General features: G+C 31.5%; 2 protein-coding genes across 3 annotated transcripts; one reads left to right on the forward strand and one right to left on the reverse strand.

Moving 5' to 3' along the window:
- Positions 1–7,061: 7,061 nt before the first annotated feature.
- LOC126697422 (aquaporin TIP1-3) lies at positions 7,062–9,034 on the forward strand. The gene is made up of 3 exons (XM_050394415.1): positions 7,062–7,319; positions 7,637–7,887; positions 8,476–9,034. The coding sequence occupies exons 1-3, from the start codon at positions 7,187–7,189 to the stop codon at positions 8,848–8,850; spliced, it is 759 nt and encodes a 252-aa protein (XP_050250372.1). The 5' UTR covers positions 7,062–7,186; the 3' UTR covers positions 8,851–9,034.
- Positions 9,035–11,121: 2,087 nt separating this feature from the next.
- Positions 11,122–13,365, reverse strand: LOC126697423 (F-box protein At2g39490). Of its 2 annotated transcripts, XM_050394416.1 has the most exons (4): positions 13,203–13,365; positions 12,309–13,121; positions 12,020–12,178; positions 11,122–11,506 (listed from the first exon to the last, which is right to left on the reverse strand). In XM_050394416.1, exons 2-4 carry the CDS (start codon positions 13,113–13,115, stop codon positions 11,168–11,170), a joined length of 1,305 nt encoding a protein of 434 aa, XP_050250373.1. In that variant the 5' UTR covers positions 13,116–13,121; positions 13,203–13,365; the 3' UTR covers positions 11,122–11,167. The 2 variants fall into 2 exon arrangements, with proteins under 2 accessions (XP_050250373.1, XP_050250374.1); XM_050394417.1 differs by having other exon boundaries at positions 12,309–13,272.
- Positions 13,366–19,196: the final 5,831 nt, after the last annotated feature.

Here is a 19,196-nt window from a genome sequence, read left to right on the forward strand (position 1 = left end):
CATATTTACTATCATGAACTGTGTATACAATGAACCATAAGTAGTGTATATATAAGAGTTAGGTTCTCCCTAATTGGGCCTAAAATGTATTTGGGCCTCTTTGGCCATTACATTTGTAACCCATAAACGACAGTATCTTTAATACTTCACTTCTAAGATTTTTCTGTGAAATCTGCAATAACATTGTCTGGATCATAACAGCCATTAGTGAAGGACAGCCTCTGAATCTGTAGACAAAGGCAACAATTCTTTCTTACAGGCCAATGTATGGTGAGCACAGCTGAACAACTTTTGGACCAAACCCTTTGTGCAAATTGGTTTTAGATTATAAATTTTTCGGATTGTATCTTTGGCAAATATGATGTTAAGTAAAAGGTTACAACAAAATGGAACATGTAAAGTCAGAGTCTTGCAACTCCAGCTACCAAGAAATTACCCTGCAGAAGATTTCTGCCTCAAATCTTCCATTTATATCTCTGTTTCCGTCCCTTCATTTTTAGCATGTGAATGGGGAAGCCTATGTTTCAGTCTGTTAGTACTGAGACATCTATAGAAGTACTAGGATTTATTTAGGAGGATTTCAATGCATAATTAGTGAAGGTTCAGAAAATAGTATTAGACTATTAGTAGTAAAAACTAAAAAGTAAAAACATATTGAAAGGTGATGATGCTTCCTCAAGGTCAAGGACCTTGGAAGACAACTGAGTACTAAATTCTAACAGTCTAAATAAGTTTCAAAGGTCCAATTTTAGATCCATAAAAAAAAAAGTCCAATTTTAGAGTCAAATAAATCAGAATATTTTTGTTAATGATGTCTAAGTCTCACAGACTGCTTAGTCCAATTTTAGCTTCCAATGTCTAGGTCCAATTTTATAGCTTCCTCATGATGTGAGCCAGGTATTGTCTCAGTCAGGCTCTTGAAATTTCATAGGTCAGTCCATTTAATCAGTACCATACCATAGAAAAACCAGTATTGCTTGCAAAATGTGATCCCAAAATTTTTATTCCAACCTCAGACATGATTATCAACTCTCTGGTATATCAGTGTCAGCTGGAATATCTGCTCAAACTTGGACTTATATGGGACAAAACAAACTCAATCATAGCAAATGATGCAGGTTGATGCACGAGAATTCAGCTCCTTTTGCAACAATTCAAAAACATGGTCGGTCCACTAGAGATAAAAAAGATACTAGTCCTTTTGTCGGCATTTGAAATTTATATGCATGATGTTCAAAGATAATTTGTCACCAAAGCAATGTTTTTTGAGAGCAACTTTTTAACATTGTGCAACTACTCTTTTCTTCTTTTATTTTGGACCATATATATAAAGCTACAAACCCCGCGTGCTTATTTCTCTTTCCTAAGACTTTTGGATGAACTTGAGCAGAGAATTCCCACTAAAATTGGCAACAAAGAAGAGACATAATTGCCAAAATAATTTGAGCATAGGTCAGTGAAACCACCATCTCGATTAAGTACTTCCCAAGAAACCATTCCATCACGGAGTAATAGCCAAACAGGCCCACTGTTTCTCACTTTTGAATGATTTTTCTATATCTTGTTTATTTATTTATTTTTTTGTTTTTTGGGTAGAATGGACATATTATTCAACCAACAAGAAAGAGAAAACTCAGGGCAAAGCCTGTTACAAAATACACCATGACAATCAGACTCAACAGAGGATATCAAGTCCACAGGTGGGGCAGAATGGACAACAAAATCTAAAGGTTGTGAATGACCTGAATTAGCTAAACGATCCGCATATTTATTAACCTCTCGATAGATATGTTTAATACGAACTTGGGGAATTTGCAAAGCCAGATGCTTGCAATCGTCAAATATAGGTGAGATCACTGAGTTGCTGTATGAAGGATTGCTTAGAGATATATCTTGTTTATAAGCTTTCAGTATTATGATCTTGACAGCTAAATATGATACGCTTGAGGATATAGGTTTTTTTTGTTGCTAAGCTGATTACAATATACTCCTATGAATAATCATTAGGTGATGAATTTTATTCTTACTAGTCGCGAACCCGCGCGTTGCGCGTGATAATTATTTTATGGTGGTTTTATTAAAAAAAAATTTACAATTTAAACTAATCTAATAATGAGTAATGTATTTCATAATTATATTTTTATTTATTATAGGAACAATCATAAATGTAATATAGGAACAATCCAAAACACCAAAAAAACATAAACTAAAAAAAATTAATAAAACTTAACAATGATTAATTGAACCAATATTATGATAAAATTTTGTTTTTGATAATCTATTAAGGTTATTTTCTTTGTAGAAATTATAATTTCGGCCGCCCAAAACATATTATCAAATAAACAATTATTAGCAAAATCTAAGAATTAAATTTCTATACATGCATTGTTATAAAATAATAATAAAAAAAATAAAATTGCAAAAGTTAAAATTTGTCACCTATCCGGTTATTTTCATTTGGCTAACATTTGCTTTTCTTTAAATAAATGGCATTATAAAGTACTTCTAATACAACTATGAAGAGTACTTTGTCCACCACAAAGGATTAGAAAATAAACAAAAATTAGTAAAGTTTCATAGTTTAACATCTAAATTGAGTACTATAAAAAATCATGCTATGTAACAGAATAAATACCAAATTATCCAAATCATGCTATGTAATAGAATAATATTATATTTTTATATGCTATATTTAATTCTTTAGAACACAATAGGATAATATTTAACAATCAAAGAGAATAAAAAAATAAAAAATAAATAAAAAATAAATAAAAACAACAACAACAACAACAACAACAATTTAAAAAACAAAACTAAATCACAATTTAAAAAACAAAATTAAATCGCATTAACCCAAAATAGAGTTTTAAAGAATATAAAAAATTATCAACCTAAAGTAGAGATGCAAGAAAAATAAAAATAAAAAATCCACCAAAAAATTTAGAGAGAGAGAGAGGGAACCTTTTTTTTTTTTGAGGGAAAACTATGCCTAGAATAGAAAAGATAGTGACAAATTTATAGTAAGAGGGTGTGAATAAGAAGAGACAAAAATAAAGGAAGATGAAGGGAAAGAGGAAGAATGATATTAATGTAGAGGGTAATGGGGAGATGAAAAGGTAAGGGAGAGAGAAAGATTGAAGAAGTAGTGGGGAGATGAAATGGCAAGGGAGAGAGAAAGGTTGGAGAAGTGTAAATATTAAAAAAATAAATGTTAAAAACAATTATAAGAAAATTGAAAAAAAAAAAAAAAAAAACCCTAAAGCTTGAAAGGCTTCAACGTTTTATTTTTTGTTTGTTTGTTTTTTATTTTTTATTTTCCTTTAAGTTGAAAAGGCTCACACAAAACCTTAAAGCTGAATTGAAAAATCTTTGGGTTGGGCTTGATAGTGGAACTAAATAAATAAGAGGTGGGTTGGATTAATTATACAGATTTATTATAGGGTGATAGTGAAAGTAAATAAATAAGTAGTGGGCTAGATTTATTATAGGGTGATAATGGAAGTAAATAAATAAGTAGTGGGTTGCATTTATAGGGCTGAATATTGTAAAAATCATTTTAAAATTGTAGGACATATTATATTTAAAAAAAAAAAAAAAAATGACGTGGTAGCTGATGTGGCGTAATGTGAGAGCAGCAGCATTAAACGCTACGTTTCATCTTTTAGTAATATATAGATTTGTTTACTAATTCAAGTTTTCAAAAGTTTATCCTTTTGTTTTTGTATGTCATCAATTGAATTATCTTCCAACCAAATTATTGCAACAAACGAATTATTAAAAAAAAATCATGTTTTTGGTGCTAAGTTGATTAGAATATACTCCTATGAATAATCATTGGGTGATGAAGTTATCCATTTTTGTTTACTAATTTAAGTTTTCAAAAGTTTATCCTTTTGTTTTTTACATGTCATCAATTGAATTATTTTGCAACCAAATTATTGCAATAATTGAATTATTAAAAAACAAAACTTGTTTTACAAGAAAAGCTAGTATATCTTCCAACCAAATTTTTACGGAAAATAGAATCCCAAAATAGGAATGCTGTAAAAATGGAAAGGTGTTGACTTTGGGGATTGAAGTTTATCTTATTTGTACTCATTTAAGTTTACAAAGTTTATCCTTTTTACATGTCATTGATTAAAGTTTATCCTTTTGTTATGCAACATAATTCACAATTTGTGGGCACTATTCACATGTGAAACTCGTAACCTATGAGTATGATGTGCATATGGCGGAAACACCATATACCTTTTAATTTCTACATCTATATTTTGAGATTTTATTGATAGCTTTATTAAATTTTTTGAAAACAAATTGGAATTTAACTTGTGGAAAAAACCTTGACTCTTTTTTACATCTTGGATGATATGATTGATATTGAAATTTTTGTAATTGGTTGAATGCTATGTTAAAAAAAAAAAAAAAAAAAGTATTGAAACACCCTAAACAATGATATCCCTTAACCCAATTTCTCTTGAAAAGTCAAAAAGCTAGAGCACATATCAGTATAACTCTCATTTGAGATCTTTCACAAAATGTTGCTATATGCCCATACATGTGAGTTTAGGCTCCATTTGTTTCAAGGTTAACGCTTTTTTGAAAAATGATTTATTTTTCAAAAAATATTTTGTGAAAGAAATGAGTTCAAGTTATACCTTGTATAATTCCAAAAGAGTTATATCTTTAATAAACCATAAATTTTTAAGAGATTTAATGGTTGAAAAACATTATTAAATGTTAATACTTTCCATCTTACTACCTAATTAATACTAGCATTTTTTTCTCTCTCCTTATTTATTGCCTTCCACTTGATTAAAGGGCACTACCATTTTCAATAACTTGCAAAACTTACATATGCTTGAGTGAGATTAGAATCTCACGATAAAGACAACACAAAAGCTTATGCTTTCTTGGGTCCAAAATTGTTTTTTTCAATATCAATCAGATTTGCAATTTACCTTTATTCTTGCTCATTTTTTCAGTTTCCAAACAGAGCACTAGACCCAAGAATTTTTTTTTCAAAAAAAAATCTCTGTTCAAATGCAATAAACAGGATTCAACACCAAAAGAAAAAAGAGCAGAAGAAAATGAAAAGTAAAAAAGGAACCCAAAAGTCAACTAAAGAAGAAGGAAGAATATGAAGCAGTGATTGAAACAAAAGTTAAAACTACACCCAATTATCAAAACTAAATATTTAAGAGAAAAACAACTATATATTAACGCAGAACAAAACCATTACAAGATTACCTCTTAATAAAACTTACCAAAAGAAATGCCTTTTTTCACTCAAATTGACATATGGACCAAAATAAGCTTTAAATATAAATATAAATATAATGGCGGGATGAGTAAGTAAATTGTGCTAAAGTTGTTTTCGTAATTGGTCCACATAATAAGCATTAATGTTGAGCAACAATTGCTTATATAAATTTGTCTTTTGTTTGTGAAGTATTTATATTTTCATATTGGTAAATTTTGATTTGGTAGATGATTACTAATTATCAAGACATTGGTTTTTATTTATTATATTTATAGCTATGGATTTGTCTAAATAATTTTGGACCCAAGAAAGCATAAGCTTTTGTGTTGACTTTAGTGTGAGATTCTAATCTCATTCAAGCATATGTAAGGTTTGCAAGTTATTGAAAATGGTAGTGCCCTTTAATCAAGTGGAAGGCAATAAATAAGGAGAGAGAAAAAAATACTAGTATTAATTAGGTAGTAAGATGAAAAATATTAACATTTAATGATGTTTTTTCAACCATTAGATCTCTTAGAAATCTATGGCTTATAAAAAGTGTAACTCTTATGGAGTTACATTATGTATAACTTGAACCCGTCTTTTTGTAAAATACTATCTCATTTATTATTATTATTATTATGTTTAGTAGTGATCTTAAAAATGAGTTGGAAAACTATCACTTGACTTCCCTAATTTAGCTTAATATGTAATAGAGTTGTTTTTTAGAAAATTTTAGTAGAAAACAACTTCTAGAAAATAAATCATACCTTTAATAGGGGTTTTCTTTTAACTATAAATAGCTTTTCTTTAAATTATTTTTTCTTATTCTATCAAAAAAAAAAAAAAAAAAGATCTTTACAGAAAATTTCCTATCAAATATAAGCAGCCAACTGTTTCTATTATTACACATGTTTAACTTGCTCCTCAATAAAGGGAAATGTGATTAAACAAAGATTAAGTCACTGAAATCAATCCTATAAAAAAAAAGTAACTGAGATCAATCATTTCCTATGAAGTCGTAAGTGATAATTTATTATTATTATTATTTTTTTTTTTTTTTGAGGGGAATGATAATTTATTAGTTATGTAGTCTATTTGGATTTAATGCAAAACAAATAATCAAGCTTGTCTTTGCAAACTTTTACCTACTTCCACCACACGATCCAAATACATCCACAATGGCCCACCACTTTCGACGGTCGATATTAATAACTATTGGGACCCATGTAGGCCCATTAAGAGCCGACTCAACCTAACCTCAATGGTCCCACCAACACATTACAAAAACTCAAGGGATGTTTGGTACATGTTTTTAAACAATAATTTTCAGTTTTTAAATAACATTATTCGTATTTTTACACATTTTTTAAGCACATATATTTTCACACATATTTTTAAATAACAATTTTTAATTTTTAAATGCATATACCAAACACCCCAAACTTACAAAAACCAAACGCACGTTTGATTTGGAATTTTCAAAGGTCGGTTCGAGGTTCTTGTCTAAATCCAAAAAAACTCGCCGACCAAATCGCGCGCGCGCACGAGGTTTATTGGATAAAATTTCAGTTGGGGTCCACCACGTGTCACTTGTTGGCGATCCAATTACGGACATCGCCGATTCAATCAAAACCTAAATTCAATCACAACCACACACGTGGCAGACATAGGACCAACTCTTTTAGCTGTAAAGTGACCGACACGTGGGCTTCGAGAAAACCCTTAATCATTGATCGTAAGTATGTTTTTTTAAACGCGTACCGGCTAGACCGGTTCCCTAGCCGTTAATCCTGGTGTATATAAAGAACTGTCCTAACTAAATTCTACTAATATAAGCTGATATTACTAGTACATAAACAAGAGAGAAAGAAGCAAAGAAACTAGTAATAAAACTCTCCAGCTCAAGAGAAAGAAGAAGAAGAGCTAAAAAGAAATTCAACAAAAATGCCAATTAGTAGAATTGCAATTGGTTCACCGGGAGAGGCAAGCCATCCCGATGCCATTAAAGCTGCATTTGCAGAGTTTTTCTCTATGGTTATTTTTGTTTTTGCTGGAGAAGGCTCTGGCATGGCTTTCAGTAAGATCTTCATTTCAAATATAAGTTTTTCATGCAATACCAAATCATGTTTAAATTTCTTTTTTCTTTTTTGTATAGAGTTTTTTCATTAAAATTTAGAGTTTGTTTGGTTGTATTGTTAAACAATCGTACGTATTTTCATAACACTTTTTTAATTAAAACAACGTTATTAAATAGTTCCTTATTTTTAAACTACTGAAAAATAAGTAGTAGTAAACGGACACATAACTTATCTCATGGAATTGGTGTCGCGATTGGATTTTATGAGTGTTACTTTCTCATAATTGGCAAGGACTTATTGGTGGATATTTTTGCAGACAAGCTTACTGGTGATGGACCAACCACACCATCTGGCCTTGTAGCTGCTGCATTGGCTCATGCATTCGCACTTTTTGTGGCGGTTTCGGTTGGTGCAAACATTTCTGGAGGGCACGTAAATCCGGCTGTGACATTTGGTGCTTTTATTGGAGGCAACATTTCTTTGTTGAGGAGCATTTTGTATTGGATTGCACAGTTGCTTGGTTCAGTTGTGGCTTGCTTGCTTCTCAAGTTTGCCACTGGTGGACTGGTAAGAAACTTTGGAAATGAAATTTTATATCTTAGACGAACAATATGCAATTATATTTCTATTGTAAGATTTGAAATTTTGACTAATTTAATGCAGTTTTCTCATTTATTTGTGTGAATTTAATTTTGAGGTAGTTTGTAGAAATCAGTATTGTCTAAATTTTGAAGCAATAGTATTTAAGTTAACATTAAATTGAACGATTTGAAATTTTTTACCTAAAGACAATATATATATTAATTTTTTTTTATTGATAAGGACAATATTTGTTAAAGTAAATCTAACAACACAACAAATTTAATAATATTTTTTATAATTGGTGAGATGATAAATTGTGATAGGTGTACAACATAAAAGAGGTTAGTGATAATCTCACGTGAAAGTAATGTATGTCGCCTCAACAAATTGTCAAAAAGAATTCTGAAATTTATTGTGTCCATAAAGTGAGTCTATTTGACTCTTTCCCCTTGGTTCATAAGCCCCAACCATACACTTCAAATCAATGATTTATTCTATATTAGGTATACTTTCAAATCAAATATAATGTTTTTTATGCCTAACTTTTGACTTTGTACTTGACCCATTTTGCAGGAAACATCAGCATTCTCCCTATCATCTGGAGTGTCTGTATGGAATGCTGTAGTTTTTGAGATTGTGATGACCTTTGGCCTTGTCTATACAGTCTATGCCACAGCAGTGGATCCAAAGAAGGGGAACATAGGCATAGTTGCACCACTTGCAATTGGTCTCATTGTGGGGGCTAATATATTAGTTGGTGGTGCCTTTGATGGTGCATCCATGAACCCAGCAGTCTCCTTTGGTCCTGCTGTGGTTAGCTGGTCATGGACTAACCACTGGGTCTACTGGCTAGGCCCAATGGTTGGTGCTGCCATTGCAGCCATTGTCTATGACACCATCTTTATTGGGCAGAGTACACATGAGCCACTTCCCACCAATGATTTTTAGAAATGTTGTATCTTCTTAAGATTTAAACCTCTCCTTCCATGTTATGGAGAGAAGAATAATGGGGAAAAAAAAGTGATTATTCTTGTAATGGGCTGGGGAGTGTACTTTGGATTTCATGTACTCTTGTTATAGGTTTTGGTGGTGTTGTTTCATCTATGTTTTAGGAATGAATGAGCTTCTTGGATGTCTTTTTCTTTTTCGTTTTTGAGAATCTATATTCTTGGATGTCTTCTTTGTTTTGCTATCATTTAGTTGAGCAGCTTTTGCACATGATTATTCACCTTGGACAAAATTAGTCATATTTGGTACTGATCATATTTAGTTGAGACATGGGGAGCACTAAAATTTTTGGATTGCATGACTAGTAGTGTAAATTGGGGAACCAAACCTTTGACCCTTTGAGGTTATAACCCAACAAGGTATTTGCATAATAATTAAACATTTAAATGAATTTCACTCTAAAGCGTGCAGTTTTTATGACCAAATGTTAGACAAGGGAAAGTAAGCAATCCAAAAAAAAAAAAATAATAAAATAATAATAATAATAAAGGCAGTTATATTTTATTAATGAATAAGTCAAAAACACAAATAAACCCCCCACTTCTTCCAGGATTATTGGAGATCATAGGGATTCCAAGTTCTTCCATTTTCATTTAGGATAATAATTATTACACACTCGTTTTTGAACATTATTAGTACACAATACCACTTCCACGTTTTAGATAAGCTTTACAATCTCAAGAAATATTAAAATAAGATGAGATGCAAAGCAGGAGTTCTAATAAAGAAACTACTGGAATGAAAAATGCATGGCAGCCAGCAGCCCAGCACATTCCTTTGTATGGCACACCAAGTAGAGAAATGAAAATATGTATTAATTATAAATCCTTAGAGTTAGAGTTTATTTTCTAAGGTTCAAGTACCCTTTCAAATTTTTTTTTTTTTTTTTTTTTTTTAAAGTGAAAAAAATATGTACCACAATCAAAGCTACACTTATAAGTATATGTGGGATAAGACCTCTTCCCATTGAATCTCTAACTTTTATTTAGATGTAAGACACGTGACATTTATAAATTAAATAAATCTCACTTATCTCACTTCCAGCTAAAAATGAGAAGGAATTGGAGAATTTAATTGAAAGGCTCCTTTCCCGTATGTCAGTTTCATGTAAAAATAGTTACAGGATGAAAGTGCTACTTATTGTAGCAATCCTTAGCCTTAGGACACTGTTCAGTAACAAACAAGCTTGGGGTTGCACATTGTTGCAAAAAACTATAATTAGAGCAACGTATAAAATATAATGTCGACATATTACTAAAAACGCCTTAACAACAAATTTGAAGACCTCTAAGTTTTTAAGGCTAAAACTGTATGCTCAATTGTCTGTTTGAGATGATTCTTTTTTTTCAAAGTAAAATTTTGAGATATACAAAATGAATACAGAAGGTGATTCCTTGACTCTTTTTCAGATCTATGTTTCATCTTTTGGCCAGAACTTTGCTTTGTTTTGTGCTTGGCTGAAATAGTTTAAGAACAACTTGTTGGGGGTCTTTTCTTTGTGTTGCCATGTTTCAAGTCTAGATTGGCTTCGCTTTTGGACCCGGGTTCAAGATGGGGGTTGAGTTTGCTACTCTAGTTAACACATTTTGTGGCGAAGGCTAGCTGCGTTGTCTCAAGAACTGAACACAAATACTAGCCTAATATGACTAATGATTTTGGGTAATCTAATGTCTTAGGCAGCTTTCTTTGAGGGTTTCTAGCGTGATGACTAATGAGACTGCTAAATTTAGGAGATTATGCCAGTGAGCATTTAATGAGAGTGAATAGGTGAAATGAGCCATGAAATGAAACATTGAGTGAAATAAAAGATATGCGGAGTTTTTCTTGACTTTTGACTTACACTGAGACACTTTTGGGCTCAGAAATGTATGTGCTCCAAGTCCACATGCTTCTTCTTTCTTTAGGCTCAAAGTGTGTACAAAAATCATTCTGTCATACTTGGGCCATTTTGTTGATTGGGTTTATGTATGGACCTTTGCAAGAATTTATTGGCCTATGGCCATTATATATTTGTTCGTGTAAGTTGCAACACAAACAGTAGAGGTACTTTTATTTACAAGTTGCCGTTTTTTTTTCATCAAAAAAAAAAAAAAAAAAGTTACCAATTTTTTAAGCAGCAGCTTTTGACATGTCAATTTTTATTTTTTTTTTAATAAAATACACAACAGAAGCTACAGCTGATTGAAGCTGATTGAGCTACCGAAGCTACAGTGCTGTCAACATTATATTATTATAGCAGTATATGTCTTTGTTACATTTATAACCCCATGTGGGCATGATTTACGCATAGCTCATTAATATCTCCATTTTCTTCGACAAACTTGTAGTTGTGTGTATACTTCACTTGCGTTTGATTTAGCTTTGGTTGATACAAATGAACCTTAACTAAACTACGCAAGCAAATCCCATCTGCCGTTGCTATAATTAATGGCTCTTTCACAGCTAACTTAGTCAAATGTTCTGCCAATGAGAGTTCATCCTCTTCGTTTGTAAATCCCACCAATTTGACCACTTTGAGATGTTCAAGCTTTGAATGCCTAGCCACTTTCTTTGAGTATGTAGTAGTGATCGGCATGGAGTAACTCTTAGTGTCAACCTGCAGAAAAACATAACTGTTAGAATAATGGTTAATTGATTGCCAAAATAAGGCATTGGTTTTTTTTTTTTTTACTTTAGCCCATGAGCGATTTTAGTCTCTACAATTTAAAGTGATAGCCTTTAATCTTTAATAAACTTAAAATAATCGTTTTTAATTACTAAAAAGCTTAAAGTGATCCATGTGTCTAATGAAATAATAACATGCTAGTTCTTAATTTGCTCATGTCATCTAACTAAGGGACTTAAAGCGATTATTTTAAATTTCAAGAATTAAAAAATAAAAATGCTCGTGGACTAAAGGAAACACCCATTTATTTAACCTTAGATAATTAAATTAACCATTAACTAATAAATTAAGCCTTTTGGAATTAGTGGCAGTTTATCAATAACAATGGTTGAGTCTTCTAAAAAATAATAAATAAATAAATAAAGGAAAAAGAAGGGTTAAGCAGATCAGTGGAACAATGCAAATGATGTGAGTTCCATTTTTTTTCCTGTTGAAGAAACTTACAGTAACAAAAAGTTGTTCCAAGGCAGGACACAGTTTTAGGAATGAGATTAAGGCATCACTGTTATATCCTTCTGAGGAATTATCGATCCACCATAACTCTTTCAATCTGTAGAACTGGAAATTTCCATGTAAATAGGAAATGGATGGCCAAATCAATTTCTGCAAAATAAACGATATGAACTTATTTATGTAAGATAAGGGGACAACATGGGCTATCAGTGGCATGTGTTTCAAGCATCATAAAACTTTGAAATCAGTACTAGAAAATGCAGAAATTAGCAGAACATACCTCAAAAGTCCATTTGCATAGTGTAAGAATTTCAGCGTTCTTTATGGTTAATAGACTTGGGTCAAAATCATAACTTCCAAAGCTACTGTCGCCTGGCCCTTGTCTGAAATCCAGCATTGCATCTTTCAGATTAAAATGATTTTCAGCCAAGAGCCAAGGAAGCAGACCCCGATACCGGAAAGATCTAAGTTTCAAAGACCTTATGAAGAGAGATTTCAGTTGAGGACAATCAAAGATGGTTAAGCTTTTAAGCCTTGGACTGGAGTCAATTTCTAAAGTTTGTAATCCATTGCACTCAATGATTTTCAAGCTTTCAAGAAACTGAAAATTTGATACTATAGAGGACACTGCCTCTTTGGATTGAAAGCCTACAGATTTTAGAAAAAGGGTTTTGACAAAGAAGGTAGATGAACTCGGCTGGTCAGTAAGGCTTTGGTGATTCAGTCCCAACTGCCAATCAAACTGCTTTTGAAACTCTTGCTTGCCAGTAGATAACTCCATGTGAAGTTTATTATTAGCCGCAATGGTAGCTAAGAGGATACTAGTACTACCTTTGCCAAAGTGGTATTGAAGCCTCCGGGGTTGCCTTAATGGATCAAGCTCATCAAAATGAGTTAAGAATTCAGAAATTGCAGCGACAGCAGCTTCTGTAGTTCCATGCTGCACTAAAACTGTGTTCCATAGGCTTGCCCATCTAGTCGAAAGGAAGCTTGTTTGTAGTGCAGATTCAGAAGGGAGAAAGGAAATGATCCGGCCGAGGATTTCATCTGGTAAACTGCTTAGCAAATCCACTGTATTTTCTTCCATGAATTCCTGTTGCAAAATGAGAGTGGTCTTAGTAGACTAACAGAACAATTATGCCGTATCAAAGAAAAAGAGTATAATAGTTCTTACTTTTTTGATAGCCTCTCTGTCTCAGGTGTTTGAAGACTCAACCAAGTTTATATTGGGCTTTTAGTCCTGATACCTCTCATCCTCTAAGGCTTTTTATCCTAATTAAGCTCCACCCTTAAAAGGGGACTGTAGCATTAGGACCAATTCTATGGTTTTCAGCCTTTTGACTTTCATACTATAATATATATATATATCATAGTAGCGTATAAATCTTTTTCAATTAGTAATAGACATTGATGAGGCTTAGGGGAAAAGAAATACTAGCCTCAGTTGATCAAAGCTTAGACTAGCCTTTTATTTAATAACAAGGGACAGTGCCAACCAATGGGATGAGATAGCTTTGCTCCAGGTGTTGGATTCAAGATAATTAGAAAATAAATTAGGGTGTGAATAATGAAATGGTCGTCTTCGTAAGCAAAGGCATTTTACTTGTCAAATAGGCGGCATCCTAATATAAAATTTGTCACATGACATCTATTGCGGTCCCTAAGTCCATTTCAAGAGTTGCACTTGCACATTTTCTTCTTCTTAATTTTTTGGTTACTTCACAGTCTAGCTTGATATCAGGGACTTTAGGCAAAAATAACCAAAAAAAAACCAATATGTAATTATAGTCATTCAATTATGAAGAGTTTCCTCAAGAAATGGTCTTTTTTTTTTTTTTTTAAGGAAGGGAAATTTTATATTAAGAGTGGGTTTGGATAGCAACGCAAACGTGTTGCTATCCGCGTCTACGTTTCCTTGGATGGGTCAAGTGCACTGTTCACAAGACCCACAAGTACCTCTTTTGACAAATATAACTTCTAACTTGGATCCCACGACACTATTCACACATTTAAAAATTATTTTACTGTAGTATTTTCAATTTTCAACAATAAGCGATATCCAAACAAACCCTAAGAGTCCATTTGGGCAGTGATGAAAACTTTCAGCTTATTTGATTTTGTAGCATCTTTTTTATACTATTTATAAGTTTTATTGCACTTTTTGGTACTATTAAGTTAGTTTTTAACTTTTTTTTTTCTACACTTTCAATAAAAAATATTAAATTTTAGCTAAATGAGCTGTTCATGAGTCTAAAAAGCAAAATGTTAACATGAAAATGAGAAATGGAAGGTCTTTTTTGTTTTTGTTTTTCCTTCACAATTTGATAGAACATGACAAATGAGTTGGTTCAAGAAATTAAGAGAGATTTAAGAAACATGCATTGTAAGCCGGTTGAAAACTTGAAATAGTCAACGGATTATAACTTATTATCGTGAAATTGTAGGTGAATTTGTCGCTAAAACAGGTTTTGCTTTGTTTGATTAAAGTTCCATGGAAACGTTCGATTGATTGGTCAGTGAAACTTGTCAATGCTAACATAATTGTTTGACGTGAGAGGAGATCCTTATTTTAAGAGTATTTTGTAATTACACTTCTTCCATAAAGTTATTGTATCTTTAAAAAAATGTAGCGAAGAATTTATGAACAAATTTATAGGATTATAGTAATAGACTATGTGCTTGTCTGCTTGTGGGGTTTGAATAAAATAACAAAATCTAATAATTTGATTTTAGTATGGGCCTGTAGCTTTTGTTGAAATCATCTGGAGGAACGCCGTTTGTAATTTGGTGCTTTCTCCTTGGTTGTTTTGTGCCTTTAGTCATTTATCTTGAAAACAGTAAGCCGACATGAAAATTTTGAAAAAATATAACATGATAAGTCGGGTGGAATGTATATTTTGTGGGAAATCTATACACTTTGTGGAAAGTCTATACATTTTATGTGAAAGTCTATGCATTTTGTGGGAAGTTCTGTATATTTTATGAAAAAGTCCGTATATTTTTTTTGGGTAATTCTATATATTTATAGGAAAGTCTCTAAATTCTATGAGAAAATTTATGCATTCTATAAGAAAGGCTGAGAGAGAGGTGAGAGTGATAGAGATTAGAGAGACTGAAGTAATAGAGTAATGGACAAGGGAGAGCGAACTTACGTTGGCATGAGAGTTTCTAGAATAGAAAGTTGAATCATGCATTTTCAAAGAGAAATTTTGCAGGCATTCTTTTCTTGGAGCTGACCAAAACAAATAAAGAAAAGAGAGAAATTAGGAAGGAAAACTTTTTTGGAGTATATTATTTTAGATAAAGAGGAAGAAAAATAAATAGTGAGGCCCAAGAGTTTTCTTCCCGGGCCGACCAACAAGTTTTTTATTCAAAATGGAGAAAAAAATTAAAGGAGAAAATTGGGCTGGTTAATAGACAAAATTGTCATACAAATTTTTTTTTTTTTTTTGGTGCTTTCTTGGGAATGTTGCCTCTTCCTTTCTCCCCCTTCCTGGGTTGTGGTTGTGGGTGTGATAGTTGTTTTGTTTTGTTTTTTTTTTTTTTTTTTTTTTTTTACATGATTTTTATTTTTTAATACATTGGGTGATTGCTTTTTTTTTTTTTTTTTTGGTTGTTGTAACTTTTTTGTTTTAATTGGCCATCATTTTTTAACAATGGTGTATGAGTAAATTTATACAAACTCATTTTTTTTTTCATCCCTCTACTTTTCCACTCATAATCAAACAAAAATCAGAGAAATTAAAATCTTTTCTATTCTCTTACAATTTTTTATCACCTACTTTTCTGCCCCTCCAACAAAACGAATCCTTAAGAAAGACTAGAAGAGAGAATAAGAGGATAGAAAGATAATTCAATTGCATTGTAAGGTGTTTATTAACAACTTTTTTTTACTTTTTTTTATTTATTTTACTTTTTATCTTTTTTGCAATTTTATGTCATTTTTTAGCATTATAAGCTATAGGACAAACTTCATAGAGAGAAAACAAATATTTAAATAAGCTGTGGGACTACGTTTATATATTTTTCTATCATTTATCTATTAACATTTCCCATTAGGATTGGTGTTTATAGATAAGACTAGAGAGAATAAAACAAGATAGGGGAAAACGTAAGAAAGATAAGAAAGAGAAGAAAAAGCATTGCGAAGTGGGGCCGGGTAGAGAGAAAATGAATGAAGATTGAAGACAAGTAAAAAGAAGTTAAAAAATTAATTATCTTGTCTAAATTTTCAGAAATATTTTAAATAATATAAGAGATACTTTATTTTTTAATGTTCTTAATAAATTAAAAAAAATATCATCTTATTTTTAATTACTAGTTTTGAACCCACACCTTACACAGGAGACATTTTAAAAACAAAGAAAGGTAAGGAGATTTACAATACTCCATAAGTAAAATCATATACATAAAATTTAAACGAAATATTTAAGACGAACGTAATATTTTGAAAATTAACATACCTCTTAGAAAGAAATACAAAGATATTGTGAGAAAATTATGGAAATTTAATTTTTAAGTCCAATGAAAATGGAGATTTATACTAGACAAATGTGGAGACAAATAATATTTGCCCAATTCATTGAATTCGACTTTTGCAATTCTGCATTGAAATTAGTCTTATGTAGAAAATTGAAAAGTTTTTTGATTCCTACATTTCTCATGACTTTTTAGATCCATCCGTATCAATTCAAAGCATGTAAAGTTATTAATGTATATAAGTTCTTTTGAATTTTATTCCTACATTTCCCATGACTTTTTAATTCATCCGTATCAATTCAAAGCATGTAAAGTTATAAATGTATACAAATTCTTTGAATTTTATTAATAGATTGAAATAAATGCATTTGTCATTACTTAATAGTTTGACATAAATGCTAAATTTAGATAAGGTGAAAGCCCAAATGAGAAGGATGTCATACAATGTGCAACTTGGCAAAAACTCATGCTTTCTCACGTAAGGTCTCTGCTTATATATATATATATATATATATATATATATGTGAGAGCAAGTTAATCAATAATTATTAAAACTGTGTTAACTGGGCCTGTGGCCCATCTGAGGACGTTAAACCATTCGAGGAGACCCGTATAAAGTTATAAGAGGAACCAAATGAAAAGAAGAGTAGATATCACATGAGATGGGTCCAGTATTCATCCGATGACAAAATCCTTCTCGGCAATATGTGTCCGAGGACGACCTGAACGCCATATTGTTACAAACACACTTCACAGCTACATTACCACTAAAGGTGAGACATGGGACCAAGGGTAAGAAAGAAAAGATAAACAAATATCTTTAACAACTGCTGCCTCCACATTAATTGCCTCTCAACCAACTCTCTGGCCGCATTAATGTGGAAGTGATGCCTGAACAGTGATGAAGCAACCTTACAGCTGCTGAATGAAGGTTCCAGAAAGTGTCGGATGGGACAGGAAGGGATCCTCTGAATCCAACCTACACGTGTGTGGTGAAGATGACACCAAGAGGGCAGTATATAATATGGAAGAATGCATTGAGAGAAAATATCGGAACTTCTAAACAAGTGACGCCTAGAGAAAAACCTTATGAAATAAAGAACTTAGCTTGTTTCAAAGAGAAATTGATCGTAATATTTGTGTTAATCCATCTAAAAACGTTAAGTTTAATCGTTTTTTTTTTTTTTTTGAAGTTAATCCAGTTCTTTTATATCCACGCTCTACAAATTTATTGTTTGGGCCTTTAGCATTCGAACCCAATACGAGTTTGAGATCGTTACAAATTGAGTCCTTACAATATATATATTGATTGATATTGAATTGATGTGGAGACAAATAATATTTGCCCAATTCATTGAATTTGACTCTTGCAATTCTGCATTGAAGTTAGTCTTACACTGAAAATTGAAAAGTTTTTTTTATTCCCACCTTACTCATGACTTTTTAGATCTATCTGTATCAATTCAAAGCATGTAAAGTTATAAATATATAAAAATTCTTTGAATTTTATTCCTACATTTCCCATGACTTTTTAAATACATCCATGTCAATTCAAAGCATGTAAAGTTATAAATGTATACAAAATTTTTGAATTTTATTAATACATTGAAATAAATGCATTTGTTATTACTTAATAGTTTGACATAAATGCTAAATTTAGATGAGGTGGAAGCTTAAATGAGAAGGATATCATACAATGTGCCATTTGGTAGAATATCGTGCTTTCCCACATGAGGTCTCTACTTTTATATATATATATATATATATATATATATATTGACTATTCGTTAATCCGTGCGATGCATGGGAAAATTCCAAATATGAAATATTTATAAAACATTCTAAATATTCTTTTTTAATAAAAAAAATTCAAAAGCGATAGAACTCCAACACTTGCGCTTACTTATTACATAGTCTAGAAATTATCCTACAGGATATATGTCCTACCTATTTCACAAAAAAATACATGAATTTGTTCTAACACATCCGAAATCTCATTCAAGCATAGTTCATGCAACCCAATTGATGCCAGCAACTTTGAGTTGGCAAGCTCCACAATCAAATCCTTGATCCATAGTTTGTGACAAGAGTGTAACACTCAATAGAGCATGGCAGCCATCCACAATGGGTTTCCTTGGCAAGAAATTAATTTAGTATGGACTATAAGAGGAGAATCATGACTATCTCAAAAAATAATTCCAAAACTTGCATAATAGGTGGCTTTGAAAAAGGGTAAGTGCTATGTCCAGTTTTAAGATAAGAAGAAACAGGATTTGCAATTGTTGAGCTCACTTAATATTTAAGCTTTTGTTTTTTAGCACTATAAAGTTTAAAGATATTTTAGGCTAGTAAACAGTTAAAGTTACTTTGGTAATAAGTGGGGTAAGAATAAGTTGTCAATGGGGAAAAAAAAAAGAAAAAAAAAAGAGAAAGAAATGTTATATCCATAATATTTTCACAGCACTTTTACAATAAATCCTAAGTGGTAGATTGTTATGAGTGGGCAAAAACATAATTTAAGTTATAGATTCAAATTAGAACCAATAAAAACTTATCACATATGTTTTGTTATAAAAAGCGTTGAGAAAATATTGCGGACGTAGCATTTATAAAAAAAAAATTAAAAAATAAAAGAAAAAAGGAGTATTTTTTTAGCAAACAAATATGAACCACATCAAGTAAAATGCCA

Source organism: Quercus robur, chromosome 8 (genome assembly GCF_932294415.1).
Source record: "Quercus robur chromosome 8, dhQueRobu3.1, whole genome shotgun sequence".
Taxonomy (NCBI): domain Eukaryota; kingdom Viridiplantae; phylum Streptophyta; class Magnoliopsida; order Fagales; family Fagaceae; genus Quercus; species Quercus robur.

Excerpts from the sequence above, each read along its gene's own strand:
- LOC126697422 (XM_050394415.1), top strand. The coding sequence starts at position 7,187 with ATGCCAATTAGTAGAATTGCAATTGGTTCACCGGGAGAGGCAAGCCAT. Across the intron at positions 7,320-7,636 it reads AGGCTCTGGCATGGCTTTCA|ACAAGCTTACTGGTGATGGA; the intron begins GTAAGATCTTCA and ends ATATTTTTGCAG. Across the intron at positions 7,888-8,475 it reads AGTTTGCCACTGGTGGACTG|GAAACATCAGCATTCTCCCT; the intron begins GTAAGAAACTTT and ends CCCATTTTGCAG.
- LOC126697423 (XM_050394416.1), bottom strand. The coding sequence starts at position 13,115 with ATGGAAGAAAATACAGTGGATTTGCTAAGCAGTTTACCAGATGAAATC. Across the intron at positions 12,179-12,308 it reads TATGCAAATGGACTTTTGAG|AAATTGATTTGGCCATCCAT; the intron begins GTATGTTCTGCT and ends TTTATTTTGCAG. Across the intron at positions 11,507-12,019 it reads TGGAACAACTTTTTGTTACT|GTTGACACTAAGAGTTACTC; the intron begins GTAAGTTTCTTC and ends GTTTTTCTGCAG.